The sequence below is a fragment of the Stomoxys calcitrans genome, chromosome 2, assembly GCF_963082655.1.
Source record: "Stomoxys calcitrans chromosome 2, idStoCalc2.1, whole genome shotgun sequence".
NCBI classification, from domain to species: domain Eukaryota; kingdom Metazoa; phylum Arthropoda; class Insecta; order Diptera; family Muscidae; genus Stomoxys; species Stomoxys calcitrans.
In genome coordinates, this window is record NC_081553.1 from 226489992 (window position 1) to 226509209 (window position 19218).

Below are 19218 nucleotides of genomic sequence, written 5' to 3' on the forward strand. Positions count from 1 at the left end.
TAAGGATATTTAGGTGGCGCTTAACCTCATTAAAACACCTCAAATAGGTTATTTGACCCATCATGACAATACGGGACTCAAATTAGAGGTATTTGCGAATAGAAAAGGAATACAGTGGGGGAAGTGTTTGTGGGTAAGCCTCAAAGCACTTATCTCCCGAACATATAAATATGGGGCTCAAATAAAAGCTTTTTGGGTGTAAAGAACGAATTTGATACCTATTTTAGGGTTGGGGCTGGCGGAGAACTAGCCCCAACCATGGCAATTTTGGGCTTAAATGAAAGGTATTTGAGTGTAGAGCACGAATTTGATATCCATATTGGGCCGGAATGTCTGAGGTGTCATCCCATCCCCAAAAAGTGACTCCCCGTCAAATGGATATATAGACCAGTCATTGAAATGAAGCAGGACTTATTTACTGACTATGATAATATAGAGCTCATATAAAAATTATTTGAGAGCGAGCATAGCACGAAGCTTATATTAACTTTAAGGGCCAAGTGTCTGGGTGGCAACCTCACTCCAAAAAAAAACCCCAAACCGGATATATTTATCCACTGCAATATAGAAGTCCAAAGAAAGATATAAGGGAGTAGAGCAAAAATTTTCCTATGAACATTTCATTCAGCAACAGGGGCCAACTTCTCACATATCAATGAGTCCTGTCCGATTCAAGCAGCTAGTAATCTTTATAAAAATTATCGTCATAATATGTATTTATAAAAATTTCTTCAAAATTTAATTTTTTTAAGAAAATTTTGTCGAACTTCGATTTTCATAAAAATGTTGGCCAAAAATTCATGTCCGTGAAGATAAAGTTAATTTTAACTAGCAGAGACACAAACCCATTCAATTAGCAGCATACTGTTACGAGCTTAGCAGAGCTATGCTAACAATTCAACAGAAAAGACCTAAAAATAAAATCAAGCCAATTATCTCAAATACTGTCGACTTTTTGGATATTTTGCTTTTTTAATTTAGATCCTAGACATCAAGAGCTTCCTTCACTATAAGTGGGTACCCAGCACCCCTCTTAGTTTTTCTACTTTTCCCTTTGAAATTTTTGGTGTTGTAGATTTGTCCCTTATGCATTTATTACTTTGTTACATAATTTTTTACAAAATTCGCAATGTTTGTGGTCCTTTTAGTGCCCCTGTTGTCGTTTCTTCTGAATTTTTTCATTAATTTGTTTGATTTTATTTTTAGATCTTTTTTGTAAAATTGTTAGCATAGCTCTGCTAAGCTCGTAACAGTTTGCTGCTTAATGAATGGGTTTGTGTCTCTGCTTTTTAAAGTTAACTTTATCTTCACGGACATCAGAAATTCGCAGAAATTAAAAAATTATAAGAAAAAATATATATTCGTTTATATTAGTTTTTCATCATTACTAGATTTGATTCTAAATGGTGCCGTAATTTGATATTCATAAAAACTTTTGTGAAAATTTGACTTTGATATTATCATTTACAATAAATTTCAATAAAACTATTCACAGCTCGCGTACATATCATGTCAGTTCTTCCTCATGCTCTTATAAACCAGCTAGCTTAGATTACATCATGACAAGCTATCTTATCTTTTTGATGAATGCACAGAATATAAAATACTATCATATTGCCTTTCGTATGCAGTTGGAATGCATTTGGCCCAGACTGCCTAAATTTTTTGTTAATGTAAACAATAAAGGGTTAACACTATTATGTCTACAATACAACTGTCCAAACTATGTTAACAATGGCATTATTACAAGCGATATCTCTTTGAATGATGGAGTAGGTGTTATTAAGCAAATTGAAAGGGGGTATAAAGTCAAATAGTTTTAATTTAGTATGTATACAAAAAAAAAAAACTAAATTGTGGACCTTTAAGCAGGGTATTCGGTTTTCAGCTGTGAAAAACTATCAAAATATTTACGGAAATTTTTCTGCACCAACACAATCCTGCCATTATATACAAAATTTACCATGAAAATTCCATTAAGGAACAGGAGATATTTCTCTCATATCAATATCGGAATCTGATTAAAATTTAATCTCAATAATAAGGGACCTCCTTTGTTATACCGAGTCCGAACGGCGTGCCGCATAGCGACACCACTTGGTAGAGAAGATTTGACATATCAGGATAGCTTACAAGGTTAGATTGAAAAGAGGGGGCAGATATTAATCCGCCCCATGCCACTATGGATATACACCTAAGCCAGTAATCGGATTGTTGTGCGCTCTAAAAACTATAAAGTAACCTCTAAAAAAGAAAATTTTAAGTTATGCATTCCGTGCTACTTACAAAATCCTTAATTTTCTTCCATATCACTCCCCTAAGTTGGTTCAACGGTTCAGTTTTGGATATAGCTCCCATATATATATGTTCGTCCGATTTGCAGTAATAATGCAATAACATTGTCATTTGTTAACCGATTCTCTCGAAATTTGGCAGAAAGGATTTTCTCTTGACTCTCGACATTACTGGCGAAATCGTTTCAGATTTAGATATATCTCTCATATGTATATATATCGCCCAATTTAAACTTCTATAGTCACAGCAAGCGTATTTATTGGCCAATCTTGCCTTAATTTTCTACCACAATATCAGAGAAGTTTGCTCGAAATTGGTTCAGATTTAGATATAGCTCTCATATATATGTTCGTCCGATTTTGAGAAATATTGCAATAAAATGCTCATTTGTTAACCGATTCTCTCGTAATTTGGCAGGAGGGATTTTCTTATAACTCTCGACATTAATGGTGAATTTTATAGAAATCGGTCCAGATGTAGATATAGCTGTCATCCATATATAACGCCCGATTTTAACTTCTATGGTCACAGCGAGCATATTTATTGACCAATCTTCTCAAAATTTTGCACAACGCTTTCCCCCTTTTTACAAAATTTTAATTAATACGATTCAAATACAACATACCAACGCACGGTCCATGAAGCCATCACACCTAATCTGGTTGAAAAGTCTTCGAACCAAAGACGAAACGCGTCCCATAGTGGTTCGTTTGTGTTGCTATCTTGGGCTTTCCTTTTCCAATTGCATCTCCAATCATTGAGCTCGTCTCGAAAGAGAAACAAACAAAAATTGTAAAAATTTATGATCTTCGCCCTAACAGACAAACAACTTGAAAGATGAAAAATTCGACACAGTCCGGCCGGGATTCGAACCTGGGCATACGGAGCAGCGGCGAGACCCATTGCCGTTGTCTTGGCGTTCGAAGTCATCAATACAACTTCCAACAGATGCACAAAATCATGCGTAGTACGGAAGAAGTGTAATTTGTCACAGAAAGAATGTATGTCATTACACAACAATACATGCATTGGGAAAAGTACAGCTAATAGACAGGGTTGTCGTTTGCGATGCGTTTTCGCTATTAATACGAATCAAATACAACATACCAACACACGGCCCTTGAAGTCATCACACCTAATATGGTAGTGGTTGGTGTGTGTTGCTATCTTTGGCTTTCCTTTTCCATTTGCATCTCCGATCATTGAGCTCGTCTCGAAAGTGAAACAAACAAGAATTGTAAAATTTAATGATCTTCGCCCTAATAGGCAAAAAACTTGAAAGATGAAAAATTTAGTTTTTAGAAATTTGCAACTTTGAACAGATGTTTTGTTTTCGACTGTATATTGTGATTGCTGTCCAGCGGCACGGAGATCACGGATAATATGAATGGCTCCCCTAGCCCTGTCACTCTAGGGCCAATAAATCGGCCAATTTTTTTATTTAAAAACAATTGTTCTCCTAAGCAAGCAAATCTAAAACCATCCAAAAACAAAAATCAGCTGTTCTGCAAATTTACACTGGAAGTCGTTTGTGCACTTTTGCTTGCAAATTTTTTAAAGAGAGTAAAATGGCTCTTAGTTTACTTTAAGTTAGATTTTAGCGACAGTCTGCCATCAGACTAACCTAGACGTTTTCGTTCATTGTAATACCACAGGAACAGAAGAAGGAAGATGCCTTCTAGTTCCTACCGTTTAACCATCCAGATCGCTTTAAAAAGCCCAATAACTTGCGAATGTTTACATCCGCTAAATCAGACAGGTTCTCAAAGAAATGAAACCCTAAAGTGCAACTCCTTCTGACTGCTAGTGCGGGACACACACACACAGAAGGTGTTCTTTAGTCTCTTCTTCAAAAGTCGTTGCTGGCAACCTTCAGTTTGGCAGCATGTATTCCGATTAGACAGTGACCTGTCATGACGGACACAATGACTGAAACGTCTGTTCTAGCCAATGACAGCAAAGCAGTAGACCTCTTCAAGTCTAGATTAGGCCACATAGTTTTGGAATGTTCACAGCCCCCTCTTTGTGGCCATCTATCATTTGTTGTCCTTCGAGTCTGGTTCTGAAAACTTAGCTTACATGTCGCTAGAGGCATACTCACAGATTCCAGTATTCCTGGAATGTGTAGGATAGTTCCTAGTCTCGCAAGCTCGTCCGCTTTACAGTTCCCTGGGATATCTCTGTGGCCCGGCACCCAGAACAGGGGAATTTAAAAATGTTCAGCCATCTCGTTGAAAGATCTACGACAGTCGAGGGCGGTTTTTGTGTTCAGAAATACGTTCTCCAGGGATTTAATGGCTGCCTGAGAATATATTAATGCCAATTGTCGTAATGACATTATATCTTAGTCATTCCTTCCACTTCCTTAATTGCAAAAAATTGCTCTTACTCTCCTGTAAATTTTTACAGGAAAAGTACGCGAACAGACCTTATGAATACACGGAAAGACAAACGGAATGCCGATGTCAGTATACCTCCCTACTAAGGTGGATGTATGTGATAACAAACGGCGCCAAATATACAAAAAGTCCATAAAAGCTTTTCGAATGCAAATCCAGACAGACAGTATCGCAATGCATGCATTCATTCTCAGATTTACAGTTATCAAATGTTCAATTTTATGTCATTGTTGGGGTCGTTGTTTGGTTTGTTTTTTCGTACGTTTTCTGCTTTTTTTTACTCTACGCTCTAAATTTAAATAATAGCATTAAAATTAAATTATGGGATTGTAAACGAGAACTTGAAGATGTAGATAAAGCATTTCTTCATAAATAATATAAGACGTAATTGCTATAGGATTTTATAAATTTCTATAGACTAGGTTTCTTAATGATTGCATAAATCAACAGCAGTTCAAAGCTTGCTGTGTTTTAAGAAAATTTCGTTGAACTTGTCCAAATGTTTGTTTACTGGGGTTCTTAGTCTATAAATAAAAATAATATTTAGAGATTCCAGTGCGGCGAGACTTTATAATGCAGCCTTTTACCAATTATATTTTCTCCAATAAAATGAATCATGTTTACGAAAATTGCTACACAAAAATTTGGATATGCGAATCCAATGCATATGGTAACTGTATATCTTTTTAATAAGAGTGCTTCATGCTCTCCCTCTCTCTCTCTCTCTCTCTCTCTCTCTCACTCTGTCCTTCTTACTAAGTCAAGAAGAAGAAATGTCAATTACTGTGCTTTGAGAACATAATGATGTGAAATCTTAATTAGTATGTCTATTTATTAAAAGCAATCTAATAATGTTCTTAAGTTGTTTATTTGGACAAATTGTAATTGGATAATTAAAAGAAATATTGAATTCTGATATGTCTCTGTGCCAGCCGATAAGGCAAATACAGATAAGCCAAACAACAGTGCATTTAACTCGTGAGTTCATAGCTCTATGAGTCTTATGACATTAACAGTGCAGTTCAAAACTGATAAAGAGATGCATTTCTTTAAAACTGACAAGCAATAAACAATAACTTTGTTTTACCTTCCGCCATAGGATGGGGGTAAACCAAGTAATATATATGGCTCGAAATCCTGACTTAAGAGATAAAGTAAAGCCACGGTTGCAGGCAGAATGCACTTATGCAAACAGCTGAGTGCAATTTTTATACCCACCGCCGTAGAATAGGCGGTATATTCATTTAGTCATTCCGTTTGCAACACATCGAAATACCAATTTCCGACCCAACAAAGTATTGGGTTGCCCAAAAAGTAATTGCGGATTTTTTAAAAAAAAGTAAATGCATTTTTAATAAAACTTAGAGTTAACTTTAATCAAATATACTTTTTTTACACTTTTTTCTAAAGCAAGCTAAGAGTAACAGCTGATAACTGACAGAAGAAAGAATGCAATTACAGAGTCACAAGCTGTGAAAAAATTTGTCAACGCCGACTATATGAAAAATCCGCAATTACTTTTTGGGCAACCCAATATATATATTTCGGATTGTTGTAAAATTCTAAGACGATTCAACGATGTCCGTGTGTCTGTCCGTCCGTCTGTTATAATCACTCTACAGCTTTTAAAAATTGAGATATTGAGCTGAAATTTGGCACAGATAGGTCTTTTTGATCCACGCCGGTTAAGTTCTTTAACAGACCAAATCGGACCATATTTGGATATAGCTGCTATATGGACCGATCTGCCGATAAAGGGTCTAAAGCCCATAAATGCTTTATTTTTTTAATACGATTTTGCTGTAATTTGAAACAGTGAGTAGTTTTAGGACTTCCGATATCTGACCCAAATATGGTTCAAACAGGACTATATTTAAATATATCTGCCATATAGACCAATCTGCCGATAAAGGGTCTGATGCCCATAAAGGCTTTATTTATTACCAGATTTCACTGAATTTTGACACAGTGGGTTAATTTAATCCTCCCGACATCTGACCTCAATAAAGTTTAGATCGGACTGTAAATAGATATAGCTATCATATAGACCGATCGGCCGATAAAGGATCTGATGCCCATAAAAGCTTTATTTATTACCATATTTCGTTGAAAATTGAAACAGTGGGTTATTTTAATCCTCCCGACATCTAACCTCAATAAGGTTTAGATCGGACTGTAAATAGATATATTGGGTTGCCCAAAAAGTAATTGCAGATTTTTCATATAGTCGGCGTTGACAAATTTTTTCAACGGCTTGTGACTCTGTAATTGCATTCTTTCTTCTGTCAGAGTCAGCTGTTACTTTTAGTTTGCTTTAGAAAAAAAGTGTAAAAAAGTATATTTGATTAAAGTTCATTCTAAGTTTTATTAAAAATGCATTTACTTTCTTTTAAAAAATCCGCAATTACTTTTTGGGCAACCCAATAGCTGCCATATAGATTGATCTCCCGATAAATGGTCTAATGCCCATAAATTATTTATTTTTTATCCGATTTCGTTGAAATTTAAAACAGTGAGTAATTTTAGGCCTCAAATATATCTCAGATCGGATATAGCTGCCCTATAGACCGATCTCCCGATAAAGGGTATGAACACCATAAAAGATTTATTTATTACCAGATTTTGCTGAACTTTGTAACTGTGAGTTGTTTTGAGCCTCCCGATATCCGACCTTAATATGGTTCAGATCGGACTATAATAAGATATAGCTGTCATATAGACCGATCTCCTGAATTTTGAAATAGTGAGTTGTTTTTAGCCTTCCGACATCCGCCCCAAATATGGGTCAGATCAGACTATATAAATATAGCTGTCATATAGACCGATCTTCCAATGTAGGCTCTTAATCCCATAAAAAGCAGATTTATTGTCTGAAAATGTTACTTGTATATGAGTTCTCGGCACCTGAATAAAAAAACACCCAGGTATTTTGCGTTTTCAGTAAATGGGAGGAGACATATGCCACTGTAAGTAATTTGTATCTCCTGCTGAAAAGACATACTTCTGTCTTGCACGGATTTACGCCTACACCACTTTCGCTGTCGCACGTAGAGCTTCCTGAAGCATATCTCTTAGAGTGTTGGGAAACTTCCCCTAACCCCATTTGTCACGTCATCAGCACACGCAACCAATTTTACACCTATTTCTTCCAGAGACAATAATTTTTTGTTAATCGCTATATATACCAAAGTAGAGGAGATAGTACACCGCCTCGAGGTGTTCCTCTGCTCAGATCCCAAGCCTGTCGTAATGCATATTTTAGTAAGTAAGTTATTAATAAACTTTCTTACGATAGTGTTGATGATGAAGGAGGAACACGGTATTGTAGCGGTGCTGGTATCGGGGACGACGAGGAGTGTTACAAGAGCAGCATTGAATGCGATACTTGATCTGAGACCTTTGCAGTTGTATATGGAGGGGGTTGCGTTGAGTACAGTCTTTTGACTTTCGGGCATTCGTTTGTTCTGCGGTAGGCCAATGGCGTGGAACGACTACGTTTCTTAGATGGCGACTTGGAGTTTGTCTTCTCGGAAAAGTAGCTTTATATGCACGGATTGGTCCTAGTTGAATGAGGGCACTGTAGCAGAGGTTTTTATTGAATTCCTAGAGATTAGAGAGTCACATAGACTTCGGGGCGAGTGTAGTTTCTTTCATATCCCTAATATTTCTACACAAAAAAATAAATCATAATAAAATGACAACGTTTCTTAAAAAATTTAAACTAACAACTTTCGTAAATAGATGATTGTCACTGTTCGTTGCATTTAATAGACATTTAAAATCTACGAAATTTGACAATGTTGCTAGCAACATGCTGAAATCATTTTGTGAAAAGAACTTGGTAGTGCTTATTTGAAGAATTTTCGTAGTCATTTCACAAAAGTTTCTTATAGTGCGTTTTGGCAGCTTTTCAGGCGCAAACTCGAAGTCAGTACTAGACTTAAACAAGGAAATAACCAGATGGGAACCGAAAATTGCATGATGAAATAGCTGCATCACGGTCAATAACCAACAGCTGAACTTATCCAATTATGCAGGCTTATCCAATAAACTCAATGAGCTCCTCGTAAACAAGATGTGCGCGAATGGAAGTACAGACTTCTAAAACTTTTACAGATTTCTAAATACTGCTATACTTAACACAGAGAAGAAATAACTTTAATGCTTTCCGAGTATAAATAACAATAACACATTCGGCGTAAGTAACTGATTGGTTGCAGTACTAACTAAAACACTAATTGTATACATATGACTGAAATCGTAGTTGAGCTAACTCTTTGTTTGTGCCCCGTTACGAATTTTCGAATAATAACTAGTTGTTGTTAACTAGTTGTATCACAAATTTGAGTGTGGAGATTCCATAAAGAATCTTTATTATGGACTACCATGTCATCCTATAATTTGCCGATATCTCTCCATCCATCGAAAGGGAGCCAAAGAGACAAAGGAATAGTTTAGGGAGAAATGGAGAGAGAAGAAACGTTTATTCGGAAGAAAGTCATATTACAGTCGGGAAACTCTACCAAAATGGTAAACTGATAGTTTTGATGCTGGCACATGCTCTTGCAGCGACAAAGAAGGAAATCTGATAGTTGATACAGAACCGGTCGTAACCGAATAAGTGAAACACCAGAAATGCACCATTTTGGTTCAAATATTTATTTACTTCAAGCTCAAAGTCGTTGTTTTTTTATTTAAATTTTCATTTCTTTTTCAATATTATGGTTTCACTTATCCGTAATTTTAATTTTTACATAGCTCGCATAAGTGAAATTAGTTTCCAGTTAAGCGATAACAGCATAAGTGCACAACGTACTAATTACGTATGAAATAACTTGAGTTGAAAAAGAACAATGCTCATTTTTAATACTAAAAGACAATCAATGATATATCAAGCGATATATCACCATATATTTTTTCGAATTATATTTATGGCGGAAATTTTTAAAATAGCTGATAGTTTTCCGTAGAAAGAACTTTTTCACTTGTGCGATTTTAGTTCCATATAAAGCCTAGTACTGACTTCATTCGCACCGAAAATACCTATTAAATCCGACGAACTCAATTTTTTTCCAGAACCCAAACAACAACACACAACAAAGACAGCATCGTTGAAACAGAGTTGATTGGATGTGAGTGAAGATAAATTCCAAATTTAACTAGTGGAGGCACAAACCACTGACTTAACAGTCCTCTGTTACTAGAATTAACAGAACACTGTTAAGGAACTTTGTAGGCAATTAATTAATTTAAAAAAAAAAATATTTTTTCACAAAAAATTAATTTCAAACAACACAAAAAAACAAAAAAAGATCTAGAAAATAATAAGGCGAATCAACATTAAAATTTAGTTTCCTCAATAATCGCAAGGTGCACTAACAAGATAAAGAACATTGTAAAATTGATTGATCCACTGTGCAAAAATGGAAAATAATAAGGCGATGGGACCGGTCTCAAATGGCAGCTATGGAAGCCTAGTTTCTTATACATATGCCCACGTTTTCCAAATAATCTATCTATGGAATTTTTGACAAAAAAATCGACAAAATTACTCAAAAGACTCGAAAAGTCAAGCTTGCGTGAAGCACTGTGCGAAAACGTAAAATAGTAAGGTGATGAGACCGGCATCGAACGACAGCTAGGGAAGCCTAGTTTCTTATACATATGCCCACGTTTTCCAAATAATCGTCTAACTATCGAATTTAATCAAAAACTTAAAACAATTACCAAAAAAACTGAAAGAGTAAATGTTGCGTGAACCACTATGCGAAAACGGAAAATAGTAAGGCGATGAGACCGGCATCAAACGACAGCTAGGGAAGTCTAGTTTCTTATACATATGCCCACGTTTTCCAAATAATCGTCTAACTATCGAATTTTAGGCAAAAACTTAAAAAAAATACCAAAAAAACTGAAAGAGTAAATGTTGCGTGAACCACTATGCGAAAACGGAAAATAGTAAGGCGATGAGACCGGCATCAAACGACAGCTTGGGTAGCCTAGTTTCTTATACATATGCCCACATTTTCCAAGTAATCGCCTAACTATCGAATTTTTGACAAAAACTTGAAAAAATACCCACTTTGGTTTGTGTCTCCACTAGCTAAATTCGGAATTTATGTTGATTGGTGACCATTTCGTGAGCATTTATTTACATTGGCAATTAATTAAAGGGAAATTTGTATTGGCGCAGCGACATGTTGCTACTACAATATTTTGCTTATAAAACTCAGTACCACTTCTAAGGAATGTGTTCGCATTTACTTCGTTACCATTTTTATACCCTACACCACCGCTGTGGTACAGGTTACTATAACTTTGTGCATTTGTTTGCAACGCTTAGAAGGAGAAGAGCTAGACTCATTGATAAATATACCGATCGGCTTAGAATCACTTCCTGATTCGATTTATTGGGTTGCCCAAAAAGTAATTGCGGATTTTTCATATAGTCGGCGTTGACAAATTTTTTCACAGCTTGTGACTCTGTAATTGCATTCTTTCTTCTGTCAGTTATCAGCCGTTACTTTGAACTTGCTTTAGAAAAAAAGTGTAAAAAAATTATATTTGGTTAAAGTTCATTCTAAGTTTTATTAAAAATGCATTTACTTTCTTTTAAAAAATCCGCAATTATTGGGTTGCCCAAACCCAATAGCTATGTCCGTCGGTCCATCTGTCTGTCCATGTATTCTTGTAGTCAAGTTACAGGTCGCATTTATTTTCCGATTGTCATGAAATTTTGCACAAGTCTCTTTTTTGGCCCAAGAACTAACGCTATTGATTTTGAACGAAATCGGTTCAGATTTAGATATAGCTCCCATATATATCTTTCATCCGATATGGCCTTTTAAGGCTGTAGAAACTACAATATTGGTCCGATCTTTACGAAATTTGCCATGATGTGCTTTATTTGACGTCTTCATATGTGTCCGAAAATTTCATAAAAATCGGTTCAGATTTTGATATAAGTCCCATATATATCTTTCATCCGATATGGAGTTTTAAGGCTGTAGCAGCCACAATTTTGGTCTGATCTTTACAAAATTTGACATGATGTGCTTTATTTGACGTCTTCATATGTGTCCAAAATTTCAAAGAAATCGGTGCAGATTTAGATATATCTTTCATCCGATATGGCCTTTTAAGGCTGTAGAAGCCACAATTTTCATCCGATCTTTACAAAAGTTTGGCCTTGGGTGTTTTATTTAACTTCCTCATGAATGTGCAATATTTCGCCAAAATCGGTCCAGATTTAGATGTAGCTCCCATATATAACTTTCATCCGATATGGAATTTTATGGCTATAGCAGCCACAATTTTGGTCGGATCTTTAAAAATTTTGCACGAAGTGTTTTCGTTGAAGTTTCAATACAATTACAAAATCTCATAAAAATCGGTTCAAATTTAGGTATAGCACCCATATATATCTTTTATCCGATATGGAGTTTTAAGGCTGTAGCAGCAACAATTTTGGTCTGATCTTTATAAAATTTGGCACGGGTTGTTTTATTCAACCTCCTCATATATGTGCAAAATTTCAAAAAAAAATTGGTTCAGATTTAGATATACCTGCCATTTCTATCTTTCATTCGATTTTAACATTAAAGGCGGTAGTAGGCAGAATTTTGGCCCGATTTAACTTGAGTTGTTTTATTTAAAGTCCCAATGCGAGTGCAAAATTTCATATAAATCGGTCTAGATTAAGACATAGCTCCCATATATATCTTTTATCCGATATGGTCTTTTAAGGCTGTAGAAGCCACAATTTTAGTCCGGTCTTAACAAAAAGCAGTACGAGGTGTTTTATTTGACCTCTTAATACGTTTGAAAAATTTCATAAAATTCGGTTGGATTTAGATATAGGTCTTACAAGGTTCTGTTTGATATTTCAATAGCTATCCAAATTAAAGTCGGACTAGATTTCGAGATAAGTTCTACATGTAAAAAGTACTACGTAGACCAGATGGTGTTTGGCATAGCAGTAACTCGCGTGAAAAAGAACAAGGCAGCAAGATCTGATGGGTTGCCAGCTGAACTATTTAAGAGCGTAGGCGACCGGTAGAAATATAAAAATCTAAGTCAATGGGATAATTGGTCCTTATCAATGACTTTTTGATAAAATCCACCGTACACCAAATTTTCACCACGCCAAATCCTGAAGACTATTTGAAACCCTGCAAGAATATTTGTCTAGAGACAAAACTTCAAAGAAATATACTTTTAATATAAATTTTCAATGAAATGTTTTCTAATGACAACGCTTCAAAGAAATTTTGTTTCTGAGAAAATTTCTTTGATTTTTTTTTTGAGGAAATTTCTTCGGTATTTTTTCTTCATAGAAAATTTCTTACAAATTTTGTTTTTAGGAAAAGAAATTTTTATTGAAATGCTGTCTAATGTGAAGCACACATAAATGTGTTTCCCATATTAATTTTTCTAATTGCAACTATTCCATACGTATGTATCAATTAAAGCCAATAGTCTCTCAGTCATGATGTAAATATCAATGGTGGCATCATATGAAAAGAAATCGACTGTAATTTAAACGCTATTGCAATTAAGTTCTCTTATCGGCTAAAGCTTTAGTTTTTATTTTTATTATTTTGTTGCTTTGTTACGATGGGATGCTTCATTTCTCTCATTGAATGGTGTAGTAGCCTTGGAATTTTTAACCCAAATAGCGAAACTGTTCCAATTAACCCGATAATGGGTACAAGCAACAAAAGTTTCATTCAATTCTGCATAGAAAGAATAATAGTTCGTCATTGTAACGAACGTATCAATGGGGCATTGTGAGTTACATACATACGTTATTATATAGGAAATCTTTGAAACCAATTATTTTCAAAGAGATAAAGAACAACCACAATAAACAATGTACATTAAGACTCAAAATTATAGAAAGAACTAAAAAGGCGTTAAGTTCGACATTCGAATTTCGGATTTAATGTCTTGATCATATGTTTTTTCTTTTTAAATCAGCTGACAAGAGCCCTAAATCCGGATTGAATGAGCAGTGTAGACGCGATTTTGCAAAGATTTGCAATCAGCTGATTTACACCGAAAAAAATGGGAGACACCAATTAAAAAATTTTTATTTTTGCTTTTGATCATTTGGGATTTTCATGGCCATGTTTCAAAAAAATTTATACGTGTCCGCTCCAAATTCCTTCGATTATCTATCGTAGACACATTAAGAACTTGTTTTTGTAAAAAAGTTTAAAAAATTTGTGTTAACTTATAAAGTATTATAAAATATATTTGTCTGCATATCGTTAGATCATTTTCTAAAGTCTTGTGAAAATTCTCTTTGATTTTTCAACAGTTTTTTATCGAAATATTTTATTAGATAATATTATTATTTTGCGAGTGTATGCAGATATTACAATAAGTGAGGTTATTATTTGGTTAAAGAATAATGCAATACAATAAATTATGCTCACTGAACATAGCTTTTTTAAACCCCATTCGTGATTTTGCGCTATTGACATAAAACCTAGTTTAAATTGCTCTTTAAATCCGGATTTAATGGTTCGATCATCTGTTTTCCCTTTATAAAATCAGATGACGAGAGCCTTAATCCGGATTTAATGAGCAGTGTAAACGGGGTTTAAAACCATTACTCTTACATGAAATTTTCTACGGATCATAATCCATTCGGTCAAAAAATTAGGTTTATTAGAGTTTTCTCGATTTGGACAACCAACCCCTCCTAATGCTGGCAACATTTGTGAGGTACTATGCCATGTAAAACTTCTCTCCAAAGAGGTGTCGCGCTGCGGCATGCCATTCGGACTCGGCTATAAAAAGGAGGCCCCTGTTGATTGAGTTTAAACTTGAATCGGACTGCACTCATTGATATGTGAGAAGTTTGCCCCTGTTCCTCAGTGGAATTGTCATGGACAAAATTTGCATTTGCATCTTTGTCAGCACAACAAGTAAACTTTTGTATACCGTGATGGCATTTAAAGCCACCGTAGCGCAGAGGTTAGCATGTCCGCCTATGACGCTAAACGCCTAGGTTCGAATCCTGGCGAGACCATCAGAAAAAATTTTCTGCGCTGGTTTTCCCCTCCTAATGCTGGCAACATTTGTGTTGTACTATGCCATGTAAAACTTCTCTCTAAAGAGGTGTCGCACAGCGGCACGCCGTTCGGATTCGGCTATAAAAAGGACGTCCCCTATCATTGAGCTTAAACTTGAATCTAACTGCACTCATTGATATGAGAGAAGTTTGCCCCTGTTCCTTAGTGGAATGTTTATAGGCAAAATTTGCCATTTGATGGCATGTAAAGCAGTTGTAGTCCTATGCAGCCCTCGAAATACATGCTGATGCTCGGCAAATGGACATTGTCAAACGAGAGGAGCGGGAGCAGTAGTCCCTTATGCGTCTTAGCTACGGATGAGAGAAGGGAGATCGGTCTGTACGACTCCCCTTTTCAGGTTTCAGTAGCGGGATCAGACTGCCCATCTTCCAAACATCGGGTACTATAATAGTGTTCAGATAAGCTGAGGACAGTTGTGAGGTAATCGACTCCAGGCAGATCCAAATTCTTCAGCATTAGTGTAGAGATTCTGTCTGGAACCAGCGCTTGCGCGACTTGTCGCCACGGTTTCATTCGTAGCTTCGTGCACGGTTGTTGTTGTTGTTGTAGCAGTGTGTTGTACACTGAAAGACTCCATCGGGCCAATGCGGTACGTACAACCGGCTGCCATGGGATTGCACGGTAATTTGTGATGGCAGATCACGGATATACGAACGGCTCCCCTTCTAGCCTTTTTCACTCTCGGGTCAATAAATTGACGTTTATCTAAGGAAAAAAGCTCAAAAGTATCGCCAGCATATTTTATTTAAAAAAAATGTTTTCCAAACAAGCAAATAAAAAACCAACCAAAACAAAAATCAGCTGTTTTTCTGCAAATTTTCACTGGAAGTCTTTCGGTTGCTTTTGCTTGAAAATTTTTTTAAGAGAGTAAAATGGCTCGTACTCTCCCGTAAATTTTTACTAAAAATGTACGCGAACAGACCTACTCACTCCATTGCAATTGCTTAAGAGACATAAACTCACATTTGATGTTGTCATCATTATTGAAAATATCCTAAAATCTCTCTTTATTTGCAACAATAAAACTACTATGCTACTCATAGTTTTCAAATCCAATATACTCTGGAATTGAGCTGTTTGTACAAAAGTCAAAAACGCGGCAATCACTGGCATATGTATTTGAGATATATTTGCACGCTAGAATTCATAAACAAATGGTAGAGTCATGGTATTGGGAATTCATTGAAGAATTGTAGAAACAAAATCGACAACAAAAAACCAAATGTTAAATGCTAAATGGCGGCAGACTGAAGACAGACATACTCACATACAAGTTTTCCTCATCTATACTCGTTTACTTACTTCCAATTATTGCATTTGGAGAGCTGTGTTTGTTTCTCTTTGTGTTGTTTTGCTATCCGACCGACTTTTTAGTTGGTTTTTTTTTTAGTTCACCACTCTCACATTCAGCCGTTTTATTAATATTTTATATATCTTGAGAGGTTTACTCTTCTTCTCTGCATACAAAAAATTGTGTAATGTCACCAAATTTACACCATGAATAAGGAAAAACTGAATTAAAAACACTTTCATCAACAAAAATTCACTTGGAATTGCTCATTTGGATAGGCACTTGTTAATTTTTCATATAAAATTTCTATGTAACATGTTTCCATGAAAATTAAATTTCATTTAATTTTTGTTTTAATAATTCACTTTAAGCCACAACAGGTTATTATAAATTTCTCTTTCGTCTTCGCATTCAAATGTATGTGATTACTTACGAACGAATCACATCCAAATCTCCCGGAAGACAGACCACAACACAACGCCACACCGCTACCACTCACAGACTTTAACACTCGACCGCGTTCCGACAACAACTAATTTGCAATTGTTAATGACTGTAGAAACATAGGCCACCATTCGAACATGTTGCCACAGAGATGTAACAACATTTGGTTCTAATGAACTAAATGAATTGTACTATTTGGTACGAAATGTTATTACTTCAATATGCCTATACAAACAGTTTAAATATAGTCTTGAAGGCTATAATAATGAAATTTGTCTTGTCAAATATTTTTGTTTGCCCTTGAAAACATGTTTTTAGACGATGAGACGACAAATATGTGTTGTAAAACACAATTCAATTCTACCTATTCATATTAATTATTTAAATAGTTAATTTTATTGTTTGTAGCACATCAATATCATTTTAATTATTTCAACAACTTTAATATAATTTTATTGTTTTATTGCTTGTACCAAACAAGCAAAATACCATCCCTAAAAGCATCGACATGTCTCGGCTCTTTGTCGAGGTTGGCCATCACACACATTTAGCAATAACAATATAGCAGCATGCGTACATCAATAGTGTTGTTAATTGCCGGCGTTTGTCTTCTATACAACGCTGCAAGAGTGCATTTAATGGTATCTCAGTTAATCAATGAGCAGGTGGCAGATAAAGAGCAACTAAACTATTACGATTTCTCCGAGGGCTGTTGCAACAGCGAAAGAAATAAATACATTGAAAGCTTAATCATATGTCACGACTACAGTGTAATATAGGATCAACCAAAAAATCATGGTAAATGCTACTATTGGGAATGATCTAATCATATGAAAATTTCAGAGTAAAGTTACCTATAACTTTTCAACCTGGAGAAGAGTTAATATCGAGGCATTTTAGTGTAAAGGGCGGTACTAAATTCAGTTTTCGCGTTGAAACTCCATATAAAAAAAAACAAACGTAAAATTTTGCGGAAATGTGTTCGTTTCGTCATAACTTGTTTTTTCATCTAGGGAAAATTTACATTTCGGGATGCCCATTGAGAGCACAACCACAGTGGCTGTGCTAAAAGTCATTTTCTTACGCAAAATAAACGCGATCGCCAAACTTCTAATTGTAACTGAGTGTTTGTTAGTGTTAGTGATGTTGCTCACATGTATTTACCTGGTTAGAAGAAAATAAAGTGTTTGTGGATGCATTGATAAGAAAGTATTTTTTAAATATAAATAAATACGCTTGAAAGAAAAATAAATATTTCAACTCAATCAATATGTACGAAGTAAAAAGGTTTGTGCAAGAATGTGTTGTGCTTTTGGTCTTGCAATTACAACAACAATATTTGGATAAAAGTTGAAGATGCTGACAAAGGCTTTTGGAAAGTTGTGCTTATTTAACTTACAACAGTGAAAATACTACAAAATCTAATTATTTTTACAAATAAATTCTGCACTTGTCTCTTTTCAAATTATTTTGTGTTTCATTATATATGTATAAATTACGAAGGGGTGGGTTTTGCTTGAAATTACAAAAACATTCATGAATTTCAGTACGACCCACACACTCACATTTGTGTGTACAGTGTAAAGGCCGGTAAGCAGCTGATAAATTGTTTGGTGCCATATTATATTTTTAATTGCAAATGGAAATATTTTGGCCAAGGAAATCCAAAAATATCAAATGTGGTGATCTTGTCAAACCACCAAAAGAACGATTTTCGGAAAATTTTCCGTAAAAAAGAACGTAGTACCAGCATTAATGCAGCAGTAGTTCTACAATTTCAGAACAGCAACCTTGCTGCTAAAAAAGCTGTTGTTTGACTGCTTCTTAATTGGAAGAAAAATAAAATACACATGTTAATGTGTGTCTCAGTGTTTATAATCACCACTAAATGTATACTTTCCATAATATTTTTTCATTAAATTTAGAGACAAAAAGCCATGCATGTCATGCACACAGTAGTAGAGCAAGAACAAAAAAAAAAAATGCGAGCGGGCTAAGCCACATTTCGAAATGTATACCAATGGATGCGATGTCATGTGTACAAGGAATCTGTTGATCAGATGGCTTCTTAACAGTACACTCAACCAAATTTGTTATTCAAAACAGCAAAAAGTTTTGCTAATGTTTGAAAATGGGAAACTGATATTACTGCTGTTTCAGCAAACTGTCATGTACACATTAGTACAGCTATAACAAAAAATGCGAGCGAGCTCAGCCACATTTCGATATGTATACCAATGGATACGATGTCATGTGTACAAGGAATCTGTTGATCAGGTAGCTTCTTAACAGTACACTCAACCAAATTTGTTATTCAAAACAGCATAAATGTTTGCTAAAACAGCAGTTTTTGTCTGCTGAAAATGGGAAAGCAGACATTACTTCCGTTTCAGCCAACATAGGGCTGCTGTTTTAGCGAAGATTTCTTACTGCTATTTCAACTAACAGAATCTGCTGTTTTGAGTACACAAGTCTGCGGAAAAAATTTTGTATTTTTGTGGGTGGAAAAGATTTTAATTTGTGGAATATAACTGTAAAGAAGCTACCTGATCTGCTGTTTTGAGTACACAAGTCTGAGGAAACAAATTTTGTATTTTTGTTGGAGGAGATGATTTTAATTGGTCGAAATGTGGCTGAGCTAGCTCGAAATATCACTGAGCTTTGTTATTGCTCTTCTAAAGGTTAT

General features: G+C 35.3%; 1 protein-coding gene across 6 annotated transcripts in view; it reads right to left on the reverse strand.

Moving 5' to 3' along the window:
* The window catches only part of LOC106083297 (ATP-binding cassette sub-family C member 4), a 44586-nt gene extending 27959 nt beyond the window's left edge, over positions 1-16627 (reverse strand). Inside the window, exons 1-3 of one of the 6 annotated variants that reach the window (XM_059364044.1) lie at positions 16522-16625; positions 16100-16254; positions 2921-3062 (exon numbers count right to left, since the gene is read on the reverse strand). In XM_059364044.1, the coding sequence (XP_059220027.1) occupies positions 2921-2943 (23 nt within the window). In that variant the 5' untranslated portion in view covers positions 2944-3062; positions 16100-16254; positions 16522-16625. Of the gene's footprint in view, positions 1-2920; positions 3063-4396; positions 4576-16099 lie in introns of those variants that run through there. The other 5 variants (XM_059364043.1, XM_059364042.1, XM_059364041.1 and 2 more) reach the window with 5 other exon arrangements.
* Between the last annotated feature and the right edge of the window lie 2591 nt (positions 16628-19218).